The following is a 24,177-nucleotide window of genomic DNA, read 5'->3' on the forward strand; positions in this document are numbered from 1 at the left end:
CTGCCTGCAGTATGGGTGACAAGCCGCAGGAGAAGGAAATTGCAGAAAGCCGTAGGTGAACTTGTGGCAGTGGTCATTGGTTGGATTGTGGGGCCAGTCACTCCAGATATTAAATTAAGTTTCTATGCCCCTGATGTATCCAAAGGGAAGCAAGCGTATCTGGCATTTAGCAATGGATGTGTCCTTAATTGAGGACCTGGGACATAGCTGTCCCCAGGCTAGGGCACATAGAGGTGAGTTAAACATAGAAAGTGCATTGCAAAGAGCTAAGGCATGTATGCTGACAGGCAGCATCTCAGTAAGACAAACCATCAACACTCATCATCAAAAATAACTCGAGTACCTAATGTGTGTCAGCTTGAAGAGCCTATGAGGTGGGTATCATTATTGTCTTTGTTTTTGCTAATGAGCGAACATGCTCAAATAGGTGCAGTCACTTACCCATGTGCATATATGTGACAAGTGTGGGAGCTGAGATTTAATCCTAAGTCCATGTGACTCCAGAGAACTGGAGGGAGACGGAGGCTCTGGGCTTGAGACAGCAGAGTGAGAGCCCTGCGGGGGTCTGAGGCGGGGCTTACGAAGTGCGGCCGCTTGGGGACAAGGTGTCGAGCTCAGGTACAGGCAACAGCCTGGGCCCAGTCTCCCTGGAGAATTGTCCCCTGCTGTGAGGTCTAGGCTCCAGGTAGAGTACACTGATGCCTGCAGGATGCCGGCCAGTGTTAGGCCAGAGGTCTGCCCAAGTGTGCCCTTTCTGTCCCCAGGGGCATGAGGCCCCACCTTGACAGGTGCTTCCACCATCACTGCAGCTGCAGGAAAGGGACAGGGCACTGTCTGGTCATGGCTCCCCACTGCCTCCCCCAACCCTCCATATACTTGCCCCAAACCTCTCTGTACTCATATTTGGATTACTGATTTAGTGGATTAAAAAGATCTTTGTAAACCAGCTATCTGTTCTTCGAAGATCCACTGAAGCTCTGTTCTGAATGCTCCTTGAAAGATGACTGTCCTTTCACCTCTTATCCATCTCAGCTTCCCATTTGGAGGAGACAGGAGTCTCTATACAATCAAGAAGGAGAAAGAAATGCTAGAATAAGGAGGTTAGATATGCAAAATGAGAAACAGAAAGGGCAACTCAAGCACCCATCACATGTCATGCTCAACTGCCGAAGGCCACGCACTTGGGCTTCTGTGTCTGAAAATGCTGAGTCACACCATCTCTTGAAGCATTCAGCCCACAGCCGCTGTGGCCAGTCCTGCCATCAGCAACACTGCTCGTATGCCCAAGTACCTATACTCCACCCCTGTCTTCAGTCCCACCAATATGTTTCTCTGTCCTGAAAACTTCACAGCCACCCAGCCCCACGTTAACCTTCACACGGTAGAAACAGACTGACCCACAATGTTGTTTCATACTATGCCCGTCTACTCCCTGTCTTCCAAATAACCATGCACCTTTCTTCTGTGTGCCATCAATAGATGGATGGGTAACCCAGCGGTTTTCAAACTAGAGAGTCCATGGAATCTTGTTAGGGACCCCAGTCTTACCTTTCAACCCTACCTACCCTCTCCCCTAATATGCTGTTCAGGCAAAAGACCTCCACGTTTTACAGTTTTGTCAAGTGGACCTCCTTCTACACACAAAACAACTTGTTAATGAATTGATTCTGCTGCTAGTAATGTTGGAAAGCCGCCGGCTGGAACACCAGAGTAAGGCTTATGACTCATGGCAGGTCCCTGCTCCCAAACTAATATATAACCTCTCCACAGTGAGGTCTTATATCAAATTTAAAATAGCTTTTACCCCTGTGGTTTTTCCATTACCACATTTCTGATAGAAGACTCATTGAGCCCCCTTTAGTTGTAACGACTCAGTCCTGGTGGAGCCTGCTGGGCCGTGTGCTGAGTTCCTCCTCTGTGCTGTCTGACTTCAGGTCTTCTCTTGGTGATCTTCTGAAGCTCGGGTTTCTACTGTAGCAAGCCGCTGCCCTCCCACAAGTCTCCGAGTGACGCCTTGGGCTGGCCCTGGGTTCTCTTGGCTCCTCAGAAATGCTGTCCTAGCAGGAGCCGGAGGGGCTGGTGCAGAGCTTCTCAGACGTGTCTGATCTGCTAGTGAACCATGGGGAGGCTTTTTTCAAGGCGGTAAGAGCCAACGCCTCACACCGATCACATCTAGTTATCCTATAAGAAAGGTCCTCTCTTGCTCTCTGCCCACCAGGGGTCTCAACTTTTAGCTCTTTATGCCATGAGACCCCAGACGTGGATGGAGAACACGAGATAGCTGTGGAGGCTGGAGGAATCCCTCTTGTGTAAAACGCACAGAGCCTTCAGAAGCCCTGGAATGACCCACTCGTCCACTTTCACTCCTTTGCCTTAAGTGTGTCCTCCAAGCAAGAGAGCGGGGCCCACCAGGCCCACACAGGCTAGGGGCTGAAGGACAGCAAATTTTGTTGGAAGTCAACCCCTAGAAACTGAAAAGCACGAGAGCTTCCCAGCTCAGCCTGAAAAAGGCATTCAGGAACTATCGATGGAAGAGAAGCCGTCTTCGTGGGGCTGACAGCCCGCATTAGGGAGCAATAACATAGGACCAGGATAGAATGCCAGCCTCTCTAGTTACATCCCAATTTGGGTGGCCCTCTGTTTTCCTCTTATTTTTCATTCATTTATTCCCACTGGTTTTGTATTTGATAGTTCAACACCCATGTGCTCATTTTCGTGACTGACGAATAATATACTAAAGTCATTTTATTATCATGCAGAGTGTCAGTTCAGGCCGGGACATCACCCCTCACCCCACCCCACCCTGCCCCAAGAGGGTCTGATTTAATTTGTTTGAAGTATGGCCTGAGAATCGGAGGGGTTTTTTTTAAAGCTCCCAAGATGATTCTAATGTGCAGCCAAGGTTAAGAACCAGTGCTTTAGCCGTCAGTGGGGCCAAAGAGTGTCCTGGAACTTAGCTCAAATGTATCTCAAAGTGGGAGACTTTTCCTCAGGAGACAGTGAGTAACAGCGTGAACCAGAAGCTGTGCTTAAATGGCAGAGCCGGGGTCATGCTCTGGGCTTATTCCGAAGGTGGAGTCAGGCACGTGAGCAACTGATACCTCAGTGTCCAAAGCCTCAGAGGAGGAGTCAGCTTTGGTGTCAGAGAGGGTCATGGAAGAGAGGCCTTAAGATGGATCTTTAAGAACGAGTAAAATTTTCCAAGTGGTCAAAGAGGATAGCAAATAAGTCCCCAGTGGAGAGAATTCACATAGAAAATCTCAGTGTTACGCGCGGTGAGGTGTGTTTCAAACACAGTGGGGTTCCCGGGGCTGGAGGATGAGATGAGCTGTCGTTAGCAGCGGTGCCCATACCTTGAAGGGTTTTTGTGCTTTTCTCTAAGAAGAGTAAAAGCTATGGAGTCAGAAAAACTGAATCTTATCCCAGGAGAAAGGAACCACTTAACAGAGTAAGTGGGGGAAGCTCATAGAAACGAGAGAAGAGTCAGTGCCCCGGGGGAGGAGGAGAGGGAGCCTTGGGGAGTCAGCCCAGCCTGGAGATGTCACCCCGGGAGCTCCACTGACAGCCGCCTGTGTGGAGTTCTCGCGGGTTTGGTAGTGGTGACAGCCAGTGAACGTGCAGGTCATGCTGCGTGACTTCCAAAAAAGGATACATTTAATGTAGCTTTTTTAGGGACGTATCAAAGCTATTTGTTCAACCCCGTCCCAGTGTTGCATTAATAGATTACCAAAACCGCTGTTTATCAGGAAGGGCCCCGGCCTGTCCGCGGTTGTCCCCGTTTGAACTGCTGCTGAGGGGCTCCCTGCGCTGGGCCCCGCGGCTCACACCACTTGTGTGCCTCCAGCGGGTACCGCTGCGCCTGACTTGCAGCAGCTCTGACTTTGAGTCTTATTCTCCAGGGAACCGCCGGAGGTTTTTGGTTTTGAGATTATATATGGAATAACTCTGGTGGGCCCTTTCTAGCCGAGAAATGAGACCCTGGGGGACACTAGCCAGGAGTGAGCTGCTTATCGCTCGTGAGCTATGCCTCTTGGAGGGAAAGAGTACCGCTCAGTCCCGAGCAGAGCAGAAGCCCAGGGCTGCTGCAAGGTCAGGCATGACCACGCTGGGAAGAGGACTTGTCGGCACCCTTCTCTGGCAGAAGAAACACATTCTTAAAAACCTCTGGGGAAAGACTCCTGATTGTGGAATTGGAGATAGATGTTATGACCCAGATTGTTTCTAAAGTCCTCAGATCTAACCCCTCGAGGACCTGATCATGCCAGTCTGTTAACATCACTTTACTAGAGAGGAGGAAGTACTTCCATGGATAGCCAGGAGAATTCTGTGAATGGTAAAAGCCCTAGCCTTATATTTGGGGGATGTTCTGGATATGACATCGTTGATAGTGCTTTATGTCCAAAATACATGATGACGTATTTACTGCCGAAAGAACTGAGTATGCAGTTAACTCAGGAGAGAAAAATGCCTTGCAAAGTGTGCAACACGGTTCAGACTGACCTCACAGTCGAGAACAGTATATATATACCCTTTGTGCTAGTAGCTTTGAGATACTCTCTTTGACAATGAAACTGTGAACTCTTTGTTTATTTGTTTCATTTATTAGTAACGACCGGCTCTGTGCTTGGCCTACCCTGTGTTCAGTTTGCTTCTAATCTTATAAACTGGCAACATCATTTCTTCACATTCCCTGGAGGTAACTAATGGTAGCTGAAACTTTCAGTTGTCATATGTGAAACAAATACAGAATATTGTGTGAGTGTTGAGTAGCTGGAGGAAACAAATGAACAAAACATACAAGTGTAATGTATGTGATACATTGATATAAAAAATCTTGCATTTTAGAGCAGTCTGAATAGGCCAAGGATTTTAGAGTGCAGGAAATTTCATGGGCCTTTCCAGGATGGAGGAAATGTGTTTTTTAAACAGTGACTGTTTTAAAGACACCCCAGAGGTGCAGACTTCTTGCAACACATGTGTCACAGCCCCTCCACATCTGAGCTTTTTTTCCACAACATTTGCCTTCCAAAAACGATTTCAGCATTGTGGAAACAGAACTTTGAATATTTCAGAGCTGTAAGTCTTGGGGGAAATGGCCTGTCTTTGAGGTTAGATAAATAAGTTTAAACTATTTCTGACATTTTATAGCTGTTTCAACAGAGCAAACATTTGTAGTTTTGAAAGACCACAGAGAGCAGGGCTCTGAAGCATCCCGTCTGGGCTTCCTCTGGCCTCTGCCGTTCTTGGAGAGCACTCACATGTGTCATGATGCTCTCGGTGCTGAGTTGCAGGGTCAGCTTCTTTCCTCAGCACTGAAGACCCTTGTCTCCCCTGTTACAACTTGAAACCTGAAAAGTGTTGTTTCATTTTCTGAAATTCGTTGTATTTGCAGGGTATCAGTATCTGTGGAAACACAGTATCATGCCCTTGCCGTGCTGAGGTTTACGTTTAAAACGTAATTGTCTTTGACCCCCATCAGTTCCAGGGTCTGGAAATTCCAGAGCCTCCTGAATCTGACTTTGGATAGTTCTTGGGGGCTGACATTGGCCGGGGTCCTCTGCCTCTCACTCTTTCTTGGGTCCTCCATCAACCAGGATGCAAAACTCAGTTCCTGGACTGGTTTCTGCTCATAGCAAGACATCCATTAATCCCAAGCATTTGGCAAAGTTTTCAAGCAAGGCCAGAGGCTCTAGGATCATGGCAAAGGCACCTTGTCCCCTAGCCCTTTTGCTCCCTGATCTCCCTCACCTTCAGCACCCCTCCTTGGGTTGCCATAGGAACTCCAAATTCTTCTCTCCCTCTTATGCGGCTCCTGCCTACAAATGCATGTATGTAAGTCTTGCAAGGTGCTCTGAAGGAAAAGCTGCACCCTTTTTAAAAGCCAGTATGCCGGAGTGACATACTATAGAACAGAACAACTTCTCCGACCCATAGTTCATTCTGTTCAGTTTATCTCAACACACTTGCTGGGTGTGAGCCCTCGGGGGATTCGTCAGGAGCATCTGCACATCTCACCACTGAAGGAGCTGGCGGGCTGATTGTTGCCTGAGGCCTCAGATAAAGTTAGAGGCCCATTGAATGTGACTTGTTAGACTGCTGGAGAAAGAGGCAGCCTCCTGAGAGGCACCTACCCTCCCGTCCTCTGCTGAGAGCCTCGAGGTGGGAGAGGCTGATGCGCAGCGTTCCAGCCAAGCTGTGACCCAGCGCCTGCAGGACTGCCGGCCATAGGAGGCACTTGCAGGAGATTCAGAGGGTGGGTGGATCCCTGGTTGCATAAAGGTGAAGGGGCTTGGTGGTAGGGGGACTGAGTGGCCTATGTGTTGTCCCCTGCACCAAGCGATGTAAGCAGAGGCATGAGGGACTTAAAGGACCTAGGAAATTGGAGTGCAACAGAATAACTAGTGAGCCAGATGGACTCCAAAAAATCATGGTGGGGTTTGCCCTTTCTTTTTTTTTTTTTAATTTCTGCTGAGCAGTAAATTCTGCACAGATGAACCCCAGAATTCCTGAGTGCCACATTCCTACCACCATCCTCACCAGCCCACTTCTGCATTTCAGAACTTCTGGGATGGGGACGGGGGGGGGGCGTCTTCAGGGAGCATCCTGAAACGGGTGCCAGTCCCCCTTGTGCAGTTACCTGCAGCTCAGACATCCAGTCAGCTGAACTGTGGGTGGGCTCTGGGGGTCTGTCACCAGCCCCGGTAGCCAGTGGACCCTGGTCACTCTGGGCCGGGACAGCCAGAGCAGGACAGCACTGCAGGAGTTGAGACCAGAGCCACTAAGGTGATGTCCTTCCCTTAGGGTCTTAGCTGAACACAGAACGCAGGGGCGGAAACGCAGCAGAACGTGTCTCATGTGGCCTTGAGGACGGGAAACCCTGAAAGTCAAATCGTCCTCTACAGCTGTCTTAGTTTAGGCTGCTACACAGAAATACCACAGACTGGGTGGCTAAAACAACATTTATTTCTCATGGTGATGGAGGCTGGGAAGTCCAAGATCAAAGTGCCTTCAGACTCGGTGTCTGGTGGGAGCCCCTCCTGGTTACAGACAAGTCTTCTCGCTGTCTCCTCACATGATGGAGCAGGGGAGCTCCAGTTTCTTCCTCTTTTTATATAAGGGCACTAATCCCATCATGGGAGACCCACCCTCATGAACTCATCTAAACCCAGTTACCTTCCCAGAGCCCCGTCTCCAAATGCCATCCCATTGGTGGGGTAGCGCTTCAAAATTTGAATTTGCTGGTTGATGGTGGGGTGACAAGGCATGAACATCCAGCCATGACAAGAGCTGTGAACACTTGTAATTCAACAAACTCTTACTGACCACTTTCTGCATGCCCAACTGACAACAAGAAACTCCCAGAAAGACACAACACTGACTGTGACATAATGTAAATGGGACAGTGTTTGCATGAATAAAACACCATAGGAACTGGGAGGAGTATTCAAGCAAATCAGGGTCAGAGGTCCACGGGGGCTTCCCAGGAGATGTGAACAGGGCCACGAAGAGGAGCGCACCAAGGTGACAAGGCAGGAACATTCCAGGCAGAGTGAAGAGCATGCGTGAGGACAGCCAGCAGGCGAGGGCAGGCTTGGACAGGACACTGAAGCAGCTACGGTGTGGGGTCTGTGGAAGGAGGGACATGGCAGGAGGGTTAGGAGGTAAGGCTAGGAGTGTGGGTGGAGGTAAGTGGTACAGAGCTGACATGCTTCTGAAAAGGCAGGCAGGGACCAGCACTTTGCTCCCTCTGACTTTGCATGAGGAACCGTTGGGAAGTAGGCAATCCAGCTAAGAGCATGTTTCAGTAACTACAGCAAGAACCGTGGCCCTAAGCCACAACAGTAACTGTGAGGATGGAGAAGAGGAGGCTGATCCAAGAGCATTATAAGTTAGAAGTGATTTTTTTTTTAACTTGGTGGCAACTTAAACATGGAGGATGAAAAGGCAAGAGCCAGGAATGGCTCTGAGGCTCCAAGGTGGGGAGGTTGGAGAGATGGGTGCTGTAATGGTGACAGGGAGCAAGCATACAAGGAGGAAAGAGGGAGGACGTGGAATCTGCTATGGGACTTACTGCGTGTGATGTGCCCAAGGGACGTGCTGGTGGGAGGTGTCCAGGAGACCACTGGTTTTGAACTCAAGGGAGAGGTTAAGATTGGGTAGGGAGATGTGGCATTTTCAGCATAGGAATTATCACTGTATTCTTAAAAGCTGATGAAATTGCTTAGTTGTGTACCGTGAGAAGGAAGAACTTGGGCCAGATTCTAGTGTGGTCTCACTTTTCTCATCGCAGACTTCTTATTTCCAATGGTTTCTTTTGGAACACAGTTATGCCAGTTTGTTCTGAGAAGTGCATGCCGGTGTGGCCAGTTGGCCATCTGAGTTGTTTTCATACCTAAGGTTTTAGTCCAGACTACCATGGTTACAAGGTACAAGGGTCAGAGAACCACCTCGAACTGGCTTAAGAAAAAAATGGAGAAATTATTGGCTCACAACTCTGAAAAGTCCTAGGATACAGCTAACTTTGGACCCATCTGGATCCAGGATCATAAATGATTTCATCAAGAATCTGTCTCTCTCTGGCTCTCAGCTCTCTTTCTTTCCCTCCTTTTTTTTTTTTTTGCCCCCTGTATTTTGAGATGATAGGGGCAGATCACATAGGGTGAATAAACCATCATAAGCATTTTGTTTTTTGTTCTGAACGAAATGGAAGGCATTGGATGATTCTGAGCAGAGGAATGACATGACCTGACTTACATTTTAGGAGAAACACTCTGGCTACTGTGCTGAATGAGCTATTTGTTTGTATTTTCTGGAAATTCAGCCCTTGTCAGTCGCATCATTTGTAAATATTCTCTTGTTGGGACGTTTTTGATTACTCATTCAATCTCCTTACTAGTCATCAGTCTGTTCAGACTTTCTATTTCTTCATGATTCAGTCTTGGAAGGTTCTATGTGTCCAGGGATTTATCCATTTATTCCAGGTTGTCCAGTTTGTTAGTGCATGACTGCTCAGTGTAGTCTCCTATGACCCTTTGTATTTCTGTGGTGTCAGTGGTAATGTCTCCTCTTCCATTTCTGATTTTATTTGAATCCTCTCTCTTTTTCTCTTGGTGAGTCTGGCCAAAGATTTGTCAATTTAGTTTACCTTTTCAAAGAACCAGCTCTTAGTTTTATTGGTTTTTCTTCTATTGTCTTTTTAGCCTCTATTTAATTTATTTCTGTTCTATTCTTATTCCCTCCCTTCTGTTAGCTTTGAGCTTTGTTCGTTCTTTTACTAGTTCTTTGAGGAATAAACTTAGGTTGATTATTTGACACTTAGGTTGCTTCTTGAGGTGGGCATTTATCAGTATGAACCTCCCTCTTAGAACTTCTTTTGTTGTATCCCATAAATTTTGGTTTGTTACATTTCCATTTTCATTTGTCTCCAGGTGTTTGTTTTATTTCCCTTTTGATTTCTTCTTTGATCCTTTGGTTGTTCAGTAGGTATTTTTCCATGTCCACATCTGTGTGGCTTTTTTCTCAGTTTCTTTGTGAAACTGATTTTTAGTTTCATACAGTAAGGGTCAGAAAATATGCTTAATAATTATTTCAGGCCTCTTAAATTTATTAAGACTTGTTTTATGGCCTAGCATGTGATCTATCTTAGAAAATGTTCCGTATGGACTTGAGAAAATGTGTATTCCGTTGCTTTTGGATGGCATGTTCTATAAATATCTGTTAAGTCCATCTGGTCTAATCTGTCATTTAAGGCTGACATTTCCTTATTGGTTTTCTGTGTGATGACCTATTCATTGGCAAAAGTGGGGTATTGAAACCCCAGACTATGGTTGCACTGCTGTCTATTTCTTCCTTTAGGTCTGTTAATACTTGCTTTATATATTTAGGTATTTCTACGTTGGGTACATAAATATTTATAAATGTTATAACTTCTTGTTGGATTGACTTTTTTATCATTATATAATGCCCACCTTTGTTTCTTACTACAGTCTTTGTTTTACAGTCTTCTTTGTCTGATATAAGTATGGCTACTCCAGCTTTTTTTTTTTTTTTTGGTTTCCATTTGCATGGAATATCTCTTTCCATCCCTCATTCTCCATCTGTGTGTATCATTACATTTAAAGTGAGTCTCTTGTAGGCAGCCTATGGATGGATCTTGTTTTCTCATCCATTCAGTCACTCCGTGTCTCTGTGTTGGCTTCTGTCCAGTAGACAAAGCAACCACCTCTCCCAGTTTTGAAGGCGCAGCCTCTTGTAGGAGATGAAACTTGTTGTTCAACCCTCAGCTCCTGATTGTCTCTCAAACCTTTGTGCTTGTCCAAGCAGCCTCTTACATTTTTAATAACTCCTAGTAGTTGAGGATGTGCCAGGACCCTTCCGTGTCCCAAAGGGAAGGATCTCAGCACCTAGACTCAAGCTGACTGGAGGCTAGACCCTCAGGATCAATTTTTTTTTCTTTAAGTGTGCAGATACATGCCGTCCTGTGGGACTGCAAGTGTAACCCCTGATGGCCATCAGATCAGAAGACCTGGGAGCGTCCCCTGGGTGGCAGTTGCTCCAAATGAGTGTCTAAACTCTTCTCTGGGTGGTACTGGTGAGCTGGAGCGAGGCAGCAGGAGAGCACCAAGACACATCCACAGCCTCCATTCCTTGAAAGCAGCTTCATAGGCCACTGAATGTGAGCCAAACCTGAAGCCATCCCCTTGGGCCAGAGCTCCAGGGCAAGCGAAGAGGCCTCCTTCACAGAAAGACTGTGTTTCAATCTGCTGTCTGTCCAGTGCTCTGGCGGTAGTAGCCTACCCAGAATGACCTCTCTGATTGCCACAGCCCTCAGGGACCCAGGAATGCAAGCTCCTACCCTGGCCACCAGGGCCAGGTGATCAAGGAGCATCCTCTGAGTGGCAGCCACCAAAACCGGGGCACCTGATGTAAAAACTGGGGCACTAAATGTATGGAAGGCTTCCCTCCAGGAAACACTGACACTGTGGAGCATGGCAGAGGCTGACGCTCAGAGGTCTCTGGAAGGGATTGCAGCCAGCCCTAAGATGCAGGTTGAATCAGACGTCGTGGTGCTTAGCTGACAGGCCTCCTTCAGAGGAAGCAGGAGCACCTGGGTCTGTTGTCTCTTGCTGTGCCCTGGGGGTGATAGCTGTTTAAGAACTTTTTCTCCATTGGTCACAACTCTGTAGGACCCACAAGCATAAGCCCCACTGGCCACTAGATCCATGTGATGCAGAGGTGGCCTCTGGCAGCAGTCACAGAAATCAGGGTGCCAGGCAGGAGTAAGAGCTCTTTTCTGGGTGACACCAATGATTACAGTCTCATGGGACTGGAACACAAGCTCCTCCGTCCTCCAGAGCCGGGCAGTCAATCCAGAGGCAGCTCGCAGGCAGCAGCCACAAAAGTCAGAGCAGACGTGTGTAAAAGCGCTCTTCTGGGAGGTCTGATGCTCCAGGGACAGCAAAGGGCGGGCATGACGATGGCACCCGTCAGTCTCCACCCACGACGTGTGCCAGCAGGCGCCTCGGCGTGTGTGCTCAGTGAGATGCCTGCCCCCCCCACCCCCCGGCCTCAACACGCTGACAGTAATTTATCACGTACTCCACGCGGACCTGCTCTTCCTCTGATTTCCCGTTTCAGTTAATGGTACCACCGTCTACAGGCATGTCATCCTTAAATCCTTCTTCTCCTTGATTCCCCCATATAAAACCAGTCACCAAAACCTACTGGTTTTTCTTCTTTAATATTTACTAAGTTAATTCATTTCTCTCCGAATCCATGGCTCCTGCCTTTTTCTGAGCAGCCTTCATTGTCTCACCTCAATTGCTTCAGTAACCACTGGTCCTCCTGGTCCTCGCCTCCCTTTTCTCCATTTTGCACCACATCTAGACCCATGTTTCTAAACCAATAATCTGATATTTTTACCAGTACTTAAACTAATTAAACCATTCCCTGTTTCCTTTAGGATACATTCCACCAAGCTCCTTACTACAGATAAACAGATTTTCATTTTATGGGCACTTGCTCACCTCCCTAGTTTTATCTCTCCTCACTCCTACTCCATGTACTTTAAGCTCCAGTTATAAAAAAAAACAATTTATGATTCCCCAAGTGCACTGTATTTTTCTCCGTGTCTAGGCCTTTTTTATGCATGCTGTTCCCTCTGCCTAAAACAATCTCCAACCCCCCTACCCTCTTCAGTTGATGTGTTCCTCCTTGTCCTAAAGTATTGTTTAGATGTCCCTTCCTATGGACATTTTCCCCGTCTTTCCAGTGTGTATTAAATACAGCTTTTATATGCCAGTGGCATCCAGTGTTTACCTTTAACATAAGCCCTTATGTCCTTTCTTTGCAACCATGGGTTTCCCTTCAAAGCCTCCTTTTAAAATTGAGTTTCTCGAGGAACTTAGTTCTCCATCGTATCCTTTGCACCAGCATGGAGTCTCACATAGAGTAGGCGCTTCATAAACATTTTCTAAATGAATGAAATAATCGTAATAGTTTATTGCATTTCAAAATATGATACACAGTCAAAGCTGTACTCAAAAGAAAATTAAGAGCTTTAGATATTTTCATTCTGTTAAAAGTCAATTAAAATAAACTGTTAACTCAAAGACTTAGAAATTTCCATGTAAGCCAGAAACAGAAGGCGATTTCTTTGATTTGGCAACAACTATCAGAAAACAAAAGCAAACATTGCGCTTAAGGATGAAATATTAGTAATATTCCCTTTAAAGCTGGAAACAAGACAAATGTGCTTGCTGTACCTGTTATTGTTCAGCATTGTTCTAGAGACATCAGTCAACATAATGCGATAGTTAATAGAAATTGTAGACATACATGTGAGAAAAAGAGATAAAATTATCTTTATGTACAGGTGGTATGATTGTTTCCCTTTAAAAAAGCAAGAAAATCATTTGAAAACTATTCAGAATAATAAAGTTCAGTAAGATGACTGGATACAAGATAAATATGCAAATGTTCCTTGCTTTCTTAATTGTCAGCAATAAACAACTATAAAATATATTTTAAAAGAGCCTGCTTAGTATGGCAATAAAAATTATAAGATGCCTGGGAATAAATCTATCAAGAAATATGTAAGGGAAGAGGTATATCTCAGTGGTGGAGTGCCTGCTTAACACCCACAAGGTCCTGGGTTCCATCCCCAGTACCTCCTCTGAAAATAAATAAGTAAACCTAATTACCTCCCTCAACAAAAAATTTTTAAAAATTTTAAATAATTTAAAAATTAAAAAGAAATAAACAAGATCTACTTACATTGTGGTTAAGAGAGAATTTCTGGAGTAAACTGCACGGGAGTGAATCTCAGATCCAATGTTTACTAGCTGGTGACCTTAGGAAAATTTAACCTCTGTGTATTTATATTTGTAGAAGAAACAGTGAAAAAGATACATGCACCTGGGATTAGCACTTCTCTGGGTATTCGGGTTGCGGCCTGGTAAGACAGAGCCAACCATGACTGCCTCCCAGCAGATGGGAGTAACTGAGAATCAAAGCGCCCCCAGTGTTCACAGAGCGTGTGTTCTGCTTCTTGTCGGGTGCATTGCAAATGTCATGATGACAGCGATGACATCTGTTCTTTGCCAGAAAGCCTTGCTGTGTCTGCCATAGGCTGTCTAGCCAGAGGCACTGCAGGAGGAGGGGACATTCCCCAAAACCAGTTACCTAGGTTGATCTCAGGCATCATGAGAGGCTGCCCCAGCTCTTAAGGACCAAATGAGGTTCTTCTGAGTTTCGCATCCCACAGCCACACAAACTGCTAAGACTTTCCAAGATTTGGGGGAAGATACTGTTTCAATTCCTTATGCTCCTCTCTGTGTCCAGAGATGTTGCTTATGGTCTGTGCACCTCACTACGTCAACCCAGACTTGAAATGCAACACTTTCTATTCTCTGAAATTATCCTCTTTTGCAAAAGCATGAATGAACAAAATCTATTTCCCTGAAGATTTTGTATTCCTCCTGAGGGAGGAACATTTCATTGCATATGCACAGTGAACCACTTAAAAGATTCGTATTTGGTATTTTTTTTGTCTTCCAAAGCCTTCCTTGTGACAACCTACTGCTAGGAATTTCTCTCTTTGTCTCTGCCTCCATGTTCACCCAGCTTGACCAGCTCCTCTTTTCCAACCACTCTCCCATCACCCCCACTCAGCTTCAACTTTCTCTCCCTTCCCAACACAGAGCAATCCCACCTTCTTTGGCTCCCATCCCTTGACTTATCTGCATAAACCAATCAGGTGCTCAGTAGACCAAAGCCCTTTCTTTGCCTTAGCAGCATTCCCCACCTGCCATAGAGGAGCTACAGAAATGGAAACAGCCGTTTTTCCTACTCTGTGAGATTTAACTCATTTGCCAGCTTGTGTTCAAAATGCTAAACGGTATTTGTCATCTGGTTCTGTGTCCCTGTTCTTAAAGGAATTTGCCTTTGTCGTATTTGTTTTTATTCCAAAGGTGTCCCTCAGCCTAATGTAACTTGGGTGAAGAAAGGAGGATCTCTGAGTGACAATATTTCCTTGCTTTTCAATGGATCCCTGTTGTTGCAGAACGTTTCCCTTGAAAACGAAGGAACCTACGTCTGCACAGCCACCAACGCTCTTGGAAAGGCAGTGGCAACATCTGTCCTCCACTTACTGGGTAAGCATCAAATTCTTGTTCTTCAGGTGCTTCCTGGAATATGTACAAAGTAGCACCTGGCTTGGTTGATTCTGGAGTCGAGGAAACAAGTGAGCATTAAATGGTCTGAACTATTGCTGCCACTGCCCGCTTTCAAACAAGCACTTACCTCACACTCCATCTCACTGGTTCTCCCCCTAGAAAGTGTGACTTTCTTGCTGCTACTTCTCCACCTAAGAGCATATGCTGGGATATACACTTTCCTGGCCAGAATCCGGATCCTTCAACTTCTGCCTCTATACCTGCTTAACTCCTTACCTCCAGTGTAAGCTAGCACTAAACTCGGTTCTAGTCAACATGGTTTCCTGCCGTATGATCCAGTACACACACACACGTGCACACACACACCCCCGCCCCATGCTGCTTACCTGGAAGTCTGGCTTTCAGGCATCCTGCTCTTTCACGTCTAATGTTGTTTTTTTGCAGGCCTAAGAATATAATATAGTATTCAGCACATACTAGGTGCTCAATAAATACTAATGAAGTCTTAAGACAGCTCATATTCGGGTTGGTGTTGTAATTTGAGGAAGGTCATTACAACGTGGCCCCGGCACAGGATGGTAGGCTGGCTTCTGCTGCTGTCTGTCAGGGATCATATCTGGAGCTCACCAAACTCCTGTCACCAGAATGGACATTAAATTGCTGGGGTTTTAGGACTTAATAAATAATACTCCTCTTTCCTGCCAGAGTTTGGAGCCAATTGAGATCTAATCACAGAAGTCGGCTAGACTGACATTAGAGATCATTTATCACTCCCCATTGTGTCTCCAGCACCTAACACAGGTGTAAGTGATAAATAAATGTTTCATAAATGAATGAAATTGAATCATTGGCGGAATTGGTATGAGAGTATAGTGTCCACTGATGAACTAAGAGGACGATGGGAAAGCGCTCTCTCCATGGCTTTTCTTGCTGGCGATGAGAGGAGCCCGGAATGTAAATAGACGGGCAGTTGGAAGAGTTGTCATGCACGAAGCACTCTGATGTGCGTTCACTCTTTTGACATTTCCAGCAGCACAGTGTTGTGGGCAGTCATCTTTTATCCTGTTGTATAAATGGGGAAACCAAAGGCTCATAGGAAGTTTCTATTAGAGACCAAATATATAGTCACCTCCTTCAGTGTTCTTCATGCACCCCCCTCCTGGACGCTCATTGCTGATTAGAAAGGCACTGGTGTACCTCCATGTGGCCCTTCCCAAAGAGCCTCTGTGGTCCTTGACAGTCTTAGAGTAGAAGATTTTCAACAAATGGGGTAGGCCAAACCCATCTGATTCTTTTTTTTTCTTAAGTACAAAACTATTTGCTGTTTTACTTGTCGATATAGAATCCTACAAGCATCTGCAGCAACTCCACAAAGCACTTCTGTTGTCCATACCGATAGCTCAGTATTCAATGTATGTAGAATATTTCTGTTAAACAAAACAAAGATATTCACAAGAGGCTGCGGAAAAACTCATGCAATTAACAAAGACTGCAATTTATAAATTAAAAACTTAGTCGTCACATAATATACAAATAATTGTCCATTTTTAGGTGAATATTATATGTCTCATACGAGTATGTTTTCACAGGCAAAAGCTGCTGCACAAACATTTGCTAATGCAAATGAATGGAATCTTCGTAAATTCTGCTTTTATATTTAACCCCCAAAGTGGAAACTTTTGCTATTTTTGATGATGGTCCAAATGAAGCTGACGTCTGTGAAAAACGTTCCAATTCCTTTGCATCTCACTTGGGGGGGCAAACACATCTGATCCTTGAGTGCCTTCCCCAAGCTCCCTGAGATGTCCCAGCCTTATTCCTTGCTCCTCCCCAACCCCACTCATGGGTGTGCACGGCTGTCTCGGTTCTGCCCTGCACACATCTCCTCTCAGAAGCCTCTGCAGCCAAGTGGCTCCTGCCTTTGATCATGTGATTGAGGGATCAAGAATGTCCTGTATCTCATGAGATGCAGCATTCCTCCACCATCCTTCTGCTCTTACACGCACAATTCACAGCCTTCCTGAAAGCCTGAGCGCACTCCTCACCACGTGAGGTCCCCTGTAAGACATCATGTCTTCTCCTGTTCCCAAAGTTCCCTGGCGGGGCGGCCCTTTGTCAGACCTAGCTGCTTCCTCCGGTCCCGCAGGGGATTCTGGTGAATGTATCTTTCCTGCCTTGCTAGTTAGGCTATAAACCCTGAAAACATGCAGAGATGCCACATTAATTAGCTTAGTTAACGACTCTAACTAAACCCCTGGAGGACCCCACATACCCAGCCCCACACAGAGCTCCCAGGTCTGTGTGAGCCTGAGCATCTGGGACAGAGAATTCTGTTAGAAAAGGCTTATTCCCTAGGATTCCTCCTCTTTAAGAACGCTCAAGCTGGAACAAGAATTAGGTTAATTCTAATTGGTAAACAAGTGTTTCTTTTTTTTTTTCTCAGAACGAAGACAGTCAAACAGTAAGAGTGTATTTCCCAAGGACCATAAAAAGCATATACTCCAGACGTCCAACACTGGAACCAACAGCAGTGAGCCAACAGGAGAACCACTACCTTCAGGTCTGGGATTTTGACTTTTTTGGGGATTTGTTGGTGGTGAGACATGTGCGAGGAAAAGGATTTAGTTTAAAAAAAAAAAAACCCTCCACGTTTTTGTAGTTTGTAATAAGTAAAATTATTCCTAGGCATTCAGCCAGCTTTTCCCTTCCCCCTCAACCCTTCTGTGGTTCAACTTGCTCCTTCTATACTGAAACTTTAAAAAAAAAAAAATCACTCCTGAGAATGCCCACAGAGCTCACATCCCAAAGCCCATCATTTGTGGTAATGCAGGTATTGCTTTTCCAGCTGCAAAACGATCGCCAACTTGGCAAGTATTAATAGAGGGAAGATTTGCTAAGAATTGTGGAATTGATTCTTTCATTTTTCTTCTTTCACAAATATTTTTTTCCACACGTACTGGCTTTGTTATGCATCAGTGCTCTATCAGAAGAACCTAATCTAAGTATTTCAAGCTTGCAAAACTCTTCAAGAGGCCAAGGGAGGGAGGTAGAGTTAAGAAATGCAAAAAGACACAAATGAACTTACCTACAAAACAGAAACAGACTCACAGACATAGAGAACAAACATGATTACTGGGCGAAAGGGGGTGGTAGGAAGGAATAAATTGGGAGTTCGAGATTTGCAGATACTGACACTCTATATAAGACAGATAAACAGGTTTCTTCTGTACAGCAGACAGAACTATATTCAGTATCGTGTAGTGACCTATAATGAAAAAGAATGTGAAAATGAATATATGTACGTATATGTATGACTGAAGCATTGTGCTGTACACCAGAAACTGACACAACATTGTAAACTGACTATGCTTCAGTTTAAAAAAAAACCTGCCAAAAAGAGAGAGAGAGAGAGAGAGAGAGAAATCAGAAATGCTAGAATCTCAGGGAACCTGTAGTGATGATCTCAGCTCAAAAATGAATAAATCACAGGACACACAGAAGCTGCTGTTAGACCTCGTGCTTCTTATACCGACTATGTAGGAATAATAATGACTATGTCATTTCAACCTTTTAAATCCTGAGCTAGTGCCTTTCATTTGCAGAATATCGCCTACAGGGTATAACTGCAGACAGAGATTCGAGAAATGTAGCTCCTGGGCTTCCGACCTGCTGAGATGCAGGGAAAGCCCAGAAGGGGAATATAGTGTTGAGCTGCCAGTCAGCAACCCATCCAGCTCATGTTGGTTGTGACCTCCTCATCTAGGGTGTTTATAGGGCATTTATTTTCTTCTCCTTAGACATTATACTACTATTATTACATGCACTGCTGTCCATTTGTTCAGCACTCATCTCGGTCTGTTTGGGCCACTGTAACAAAATAGTGGAGACCGAGTGGCATATGAACAACAGGCGTTAATTCCCCTCAGCTCTGGAGGCTGGGAGCTCCAAGCTCAAGGCACCGGCAACTCCAGTGTCTGGGGAGAGCCCGCTTCCTGGTTCACCGACAGCCTTCTCTTCTCTATGCCCTCATATGGTAGAGGCAGTGAAGGCACTCCCTGGGGCTTCTTTTATAAGGGCGCTAATCTCATTCAGGAGGGCTCCACCTTCATGACCTGATTACCTCCCAAAGGCCCCACCTCCTAAGACCATCACGTTGGATGTTAGGATTTCACACGTGAATTTGAAGGAGACACAAGCATAACCACATTCAACAAGTACTTGCCCGGGGCTTACTCTTGCCGGGGCTGGGGATACAGAGGCGACCTGGGCCTTGAGAAGCTCACGGTCTAAAGAAGGAGGCAGTCATGTAAACAGGTGTTTGGAATCAGTGTGACAAGTGCTGTAATAGAAAAATGACCAAAATACCGAGGAACATGGCAGCTCTGAGGAAGGGACCCTAATGCTCTTTGGAGAAGTCAGCCAGGTCTTCACACAGGTCATGATGTTTGTCCTGGGAAGAGGAAGAACATTCCAGGCAGAGAAATAGGGATGTGCAAGGCAGAGAGAAGTTCCCTGTGGCATGGAACATGAAGATCGAAATGACCCCCTCAAATCAGTTAATAAAAAAATTGGATACTCACGAGGCTGAAACTGCTGGTAAAGGTGGAGTTTTGGGGATATTTCAAAATTTGGTTTATTGAAACTACCTACATTGTTCTACTGTCTCCTACACACACACACACACACACACACACACACACGCATTGTGGAATATGCCAGCCCTTCAGGGGTTAGCATTTCAAAGACACTCATTAACTCAACAATTGCTGGCTGAGTTCCTAATATATAACATGTCCAATCTCAAGGACGGGACATTCCAGTAGGAGAGAAGGACAACAAACAAGTAAGCAGATAAATGTGTAAGGTATGTCTGTGTAGAAAATGCTATAAAGAAAACAGAACAGGGTGATGAGATACCTAGGGATGGTTATAGCCACTTTAGTGAAGGTAGGACCACGTGTTCACAAAAAAATTCATGTAAGAATGTTCATAGCAGTCCTTGCTTCATAATGGCAATTAACAGCGGAATGGATAAACAAACTACGGTATATTCAAACAATGGGATATTATTCAGCAATAAAAGAGAAATGAATTACTGATATGCACAGCAATGTGGATGAATCTCAAAAACTTTTGTTAAGCAGAAGAAGCTAAACACCAAAGAGTATATATTGTATGAAGTCCAAGAACAGGTAATACTGAGGTACACTGATAGCAAAGAGCAAGTAATTGCCTGGGAGGAGATGGGAATTGATTAAAAAGAGGCAAGAGGAAATTTAGGGGGTGATGAAAGGTTATAGACCTTGCTTTGGATCATGGTTACATAAGTACATACAGTTGTGAAAACTTATCAAACTGCACACTTGATATCTGAGCATTCTGCTGTATATGAATTATACCTCAATAAAAAAAACACATTTTTTAAAAGAAATACATGTATGTCCTGCCTTGAACTATCAACGTATCTCATGAAATGTGGCCTGGTAGAAAGAGTTCAATTTGGAGCCAGACACCCTGGGTTCCAATCCAGCTGACACATGAGGGACCCTGGGCAAGTCACTTAGCTTTTTTTCACTTTCCACCTCTGCATATAAAAATAATCTAATTCACAGGATGGCCGTAAGGATTAAATAGAAAAATTGATGTTAAAGTGTTTAACTCAATACCTGTCATCTGGAAAATGCTCAGCAAACTTAGCTATTTAGAAAATTGTTTTAAATGAACTTTAATCCTGAGGGGCCAACTAAAAATTATATACTGTTCTGCAATGATGCCATATGCAACGTAAGACAAAAATTCAAAAATCAAAAGGAAAAACTGGAAAACAATTAAGTTAAAGAAATCACTCTGCTCTGAGAGGGCGCCTGTGGACACAGCTGGTAGCTATCAATTACTTGTGATTATTACAAGAAAATCTGGCACCTCCCGTGATCGTACACAAATCTGTCATCATCGCGTCCTACCTCATCTTTTGACCAAGTGTCAAAAGGGAAGGGAAAAACTGTTTGGAACGGGGACCAACATAGAAAAGCTATAATTATTGGAGGTGATCAGTGTCAGCTTTTCTAAAGGAAAGTCCCGTTTTCACCTTTCCAGATGTCTCCATGACAGATTATTTACGCAGCTTCAGGACTGTGCTGAAGTTTAGATTAAGAATTAGTGGAAAAGTAAGGATAGGACTGAAATGCCTCTTTAACCTTTCTGCTTAATCCCTGCTCCCTGCTAAATCATCTTTCATTTCTCCACCTGATCCGCTTGTGAGAAATGGAACCCACTAGGATGTCGCCCAAGAGGCCCTCCCCTCCTGTCCTCCTGGCTCCACTTGGAGAGAGCTAGAGGGCTGAGGAGGCAGCCCCTGCACAGAACATCTCCTCCCTCTCTCTGGGAGTTTTCTGGCAGATCCAGCTGGTCTGCAGTAGCCCCTCTCCCAGGCTGTGGTCCAAGGGCCCCATTCTGGCTGCCATTCCACCAGTTATTACAGTAAGCTCGTTGAGGGAGAAGGAGATTTAAAGGACCCCCTTGCACTGTGTGATGGCTTACTCTCTGTGTGCTACTTAAAGGACCAGACAGGCGGCCAGCCAGAAAACAGCTCGTGGCGGGCTTTGGCCTTGTCGTCTCCAGCGCATCATCGTTTCTCGCCCAGGGTTGTCATGGCATTCATTTTCTTTCTGCAGAGCCTTTTTGGGAGCTGGGCAACTGGACACAATGTTCTGCCACCTGTGGCCACCTGGGAGCCCGAGTTCAGAGACCCCGGTGCGTGATGGCCAACGGGCAGGAAGTGGGCGAGGCCTTCTGTGGTCATCTCCAGAAGCCCCTGTCTGGGTTCCAGCCCTGTAACATCCGGGACTGCCCCTCGAGGTATGGATAGTCACTTCTTATCTCACCAGAACCAGGTTTTCGCCTGTTTTAAAACACATAGTAATTTGGATTTAATAACTTAATCACTAAGATTTATTTACTGTGCACTGTACCAGGCCCTCTGCTAACTGCCTTATGTGGGTCACCTCACAATCACCTACGAAGCTGACGCTATTCGTTTTCTATTTCACAGATGGAGAAAATCCCCTAGGCCACACAGTCACAAGGGCCAGAACTCAGTCTGAGATAATCTGATCTCAGAGCCACCGCTCTTAATCATGCCCAAGTCTGCTGCCTGCACTCACACTGCACCCTAAGAGCGCGGCAAAGCTGATCTCATGGGTTTACCTAGGAGCTCATGCAGGGGGCCAAACTCACTAGGGCTGCTAGTTGAAAGTTCTGTTTCCTAGACTCCAACCCAGAGGTAAAACCATTAATAACCTTACTGTGTAATAGATGACACTAATCGATAATTTTGTAAAAGTCCAAAATCAAATGCATGATCCCCACCAAACCCGACCCATCCCCTGTGTTCCAGCCCACAGCGACGGCATCCTAAACTCCCCTTTTCCTCTCACTTCCCTCCACGCTTGTCAATTTCCACTGTTACCACTGGGGTCCAAGCCATCATCATTTCTCACGATGATTTCTCCAGGAGCCTCCTGAAACTAACACAACATTGTAAAGCAACTATACTTCAGTTTTTAAAAAATGGAATTCTTTTCCCATCCACGTCCAGGGTCCCCTTAGAGAAGCGTGGGCCTCGGGTTAGGAAGCCCTGTTCTGTTGTGTCCCAGCGGCAGCTTGAACATCTTCAGCGGCAGAGCACTCTGCATCTCTAAGGTGTCCACTTCTAAGATTAGTCTCCTGAAACCATCAGAGTATGAGCTCTAGAGTCAGATAAGCCTAGAATTTGAATCCCGGCTCTGTTGGCATGTTAGTGATGTGACAATAGCTGTTTGACCCCACAGACATTAGTTTCTTCCTTAGAAGAATGGGAGCAACATGGCAATTACATAAGACGACATGTAAATATCCTGCAGCAAAAAGAGCTCGTAGGTGCCTTAGAAATACTTTCTTCCCTTTGTTTTCAATCAGTTGAAATTCACCTTTTTGAAATCTCCACCCGACTGTGCCCAAGCTCTACTCTCTGAGACTCTCACGCACTTGAAGGTGGCTCTACCCCACCTCTGGATTGGTTGGCTCTACGTGGTAATTCTGTCGCTTCTCTGAGTGAAACAGAATCTGAGAGTAGGGCTGGAGGTTACCTGTGCTGCTGCCCTGTCCCAGGGAGACATGTGACGGCCCTGACACAGTCGTCGTGTTAGGGTCCGGTTTTCCTTTGGAGGACACTCTCTGTAGGGTCTGTCACACCAGTCCTTGCTAAGCGCCTGTGGTGTTTGTTCCTAGGTGGTTCGCAGGCGCGTGGTCAGAGTGTTCCGTGTCCTGTGGTGAAGGATTCCGCAGTCGGCAGGTGACATGCAAGCGCACAGAAGCCAACGGAACTGTGCAGGTGATGCCTCCAAGAGCGTGTGCCCCCAGGGACAGGCCTCTGGGGAGGAGACCCTGCTCTGGTCACCCGTGTGTTCAAGGGCTGGTTGACCCAGGAAACCAGGTAATCCCGACAAATTCTACTGTTTTGATAGTATAATCATCACCTTGTTTCTAATACTTTTATTTTTTAATTGGGGGGGGGGTCCTATTGGGCTTGAAAATGAATGTATGTATCCGACCTCAAGGATTGCATTTAGAAGTCATAGTGTCTCTGTCTTCTGCTACAAAGGCAAACCAAGGTTGTGTCCCTCTGAGTGCAGCAACTCAATAGCAGAAAGTCCAGGACAGACTGGTTTGAGGCAGTAGGAATAAGAGCAGGCTTCAAGAAAAGGAGCAGAGGAACATTAGTAACATGTGCACAGAAGTGTCAGAACCCATATCCCAAATGCCACCTTGAGCAATATTATAATAAGAAAATACTTGGGAAGAATTTTAAAGAAGTGTGTAGAACCCTGTATTAGTCTGCAGGACCGCCATAACAAAATGTCCCGGACTGGGTGCCTTAAACAGCGGAAATTTATTTTCTCACTGTTACAGAAAGTCCAAAAGCAAGATGTTTTCAGGGCTGGTTTTGGTGAGGCATCTCTTCCTGGCGTGTACACAGCCACCTTCTCTCTGTGTCCTCACATGGCTTCTTCGCTGCGCACACACAGAAAGAGAGAGATTTCTGGTGTCACTGCCTCTACTTACAAGGACACTATTCCTATTGGGTTAAGGCCCCATCCTTATGGCCTCATTTAACCTTTAACCTCAAATAGACCCTATCTCCAAATACAGTCACATTGGCAGTTAGGGATTCAACATATAAATTTTAAGGGGATTCAATTCTGTCCATAATACTCTACCCCCTAGTCCCCCCAGATTCATATCCTTCTCATGTGCAGAATATATTCACCCCATCCCAATATCCCCTGAAGTCAACCCATTGCAACATTGATTCTAAATCCAAAGTCTCACTAAATGTCACCTAGATGGAGTATGGGTGAGAAATGAGTCATCCTGAAGCAAAATTCTTCTCCAGCTGTGAACCTGTGAAACCAGACAAGTTGTGTACTTTCAAGACACAACAGTGGGACAAGCATAGGATAGA

The 24,177-nt window shown here is 45.5% G+C and overlaps 1 protein-coding gene and 1 long non-coding RNA gene across 3 annotated transcripts in view; one reads left to right on the forward strand and one right to left on the reverse strand.

Moving 5' to 3' along the window:
• ADAMTSL3 (ADAMTS like 3) overlaps window positions 1-24,177 on the forward strand; it is a 259,617-nt gene that overhangs the window by 227,646 nt on the left and 7,794 nt on the right. The window contains exons 24-27 of the mRNA XM_072950888.1: window positions 14,472-14,654; window positions 17,119-17,235; window positions 21,350-21,533; window positions 22,944-23,148. Of these exons, the coding sequence (XP_072806989.1) occupies window positions 14,472-14,654; window positions 17,119-17,235; window positions 21,350-21,533; window positions 22,944-23,148 (689 nt within the window). The remainder of the gene's footprint in view (window positions 1-14,471; window positions 14,655-17,118; window positions 17,236-21,349; window positions 21,534-22,943; window positions 23,149-24,177) is intronic.
• LOC140689733 (uncharacterized) lies at window positions 898-22,968 on the reverse strand. Of its 2 annotated transcripts, none has more exons than XR_012064812.1 (4): window positions 22,643-22,968; window positions 15,062-16,102; window positions 12,319-12,472; window positions 898-1,059 (listed from the first exon to the last, which is right to left on the reverse strand). It is a non-coding gene; the product is annotated as an uncharacterized lncRNA (long non-coding RNA). The 2 variants fall into 2 exon arrangements; XR_012064811.1 differs by lacking the exon at window positions 898-1,059 and adding an exon at window positions 6,989-7,626.

Source organism: Vicugna pacos, chromosome 27 (genome assembly GCF_048564905.1).
Source record: "Vicugna pacos chromosome 27, VicPac4, whole genome shotgun sequence".
NCBI classification, from domain to species: domain Eukaryota; kingdom Metazoa; phylum Chordata; class Mammalia; order Artiodactyla; family Camelidae; genus Vicugna; species Vicugna pacos.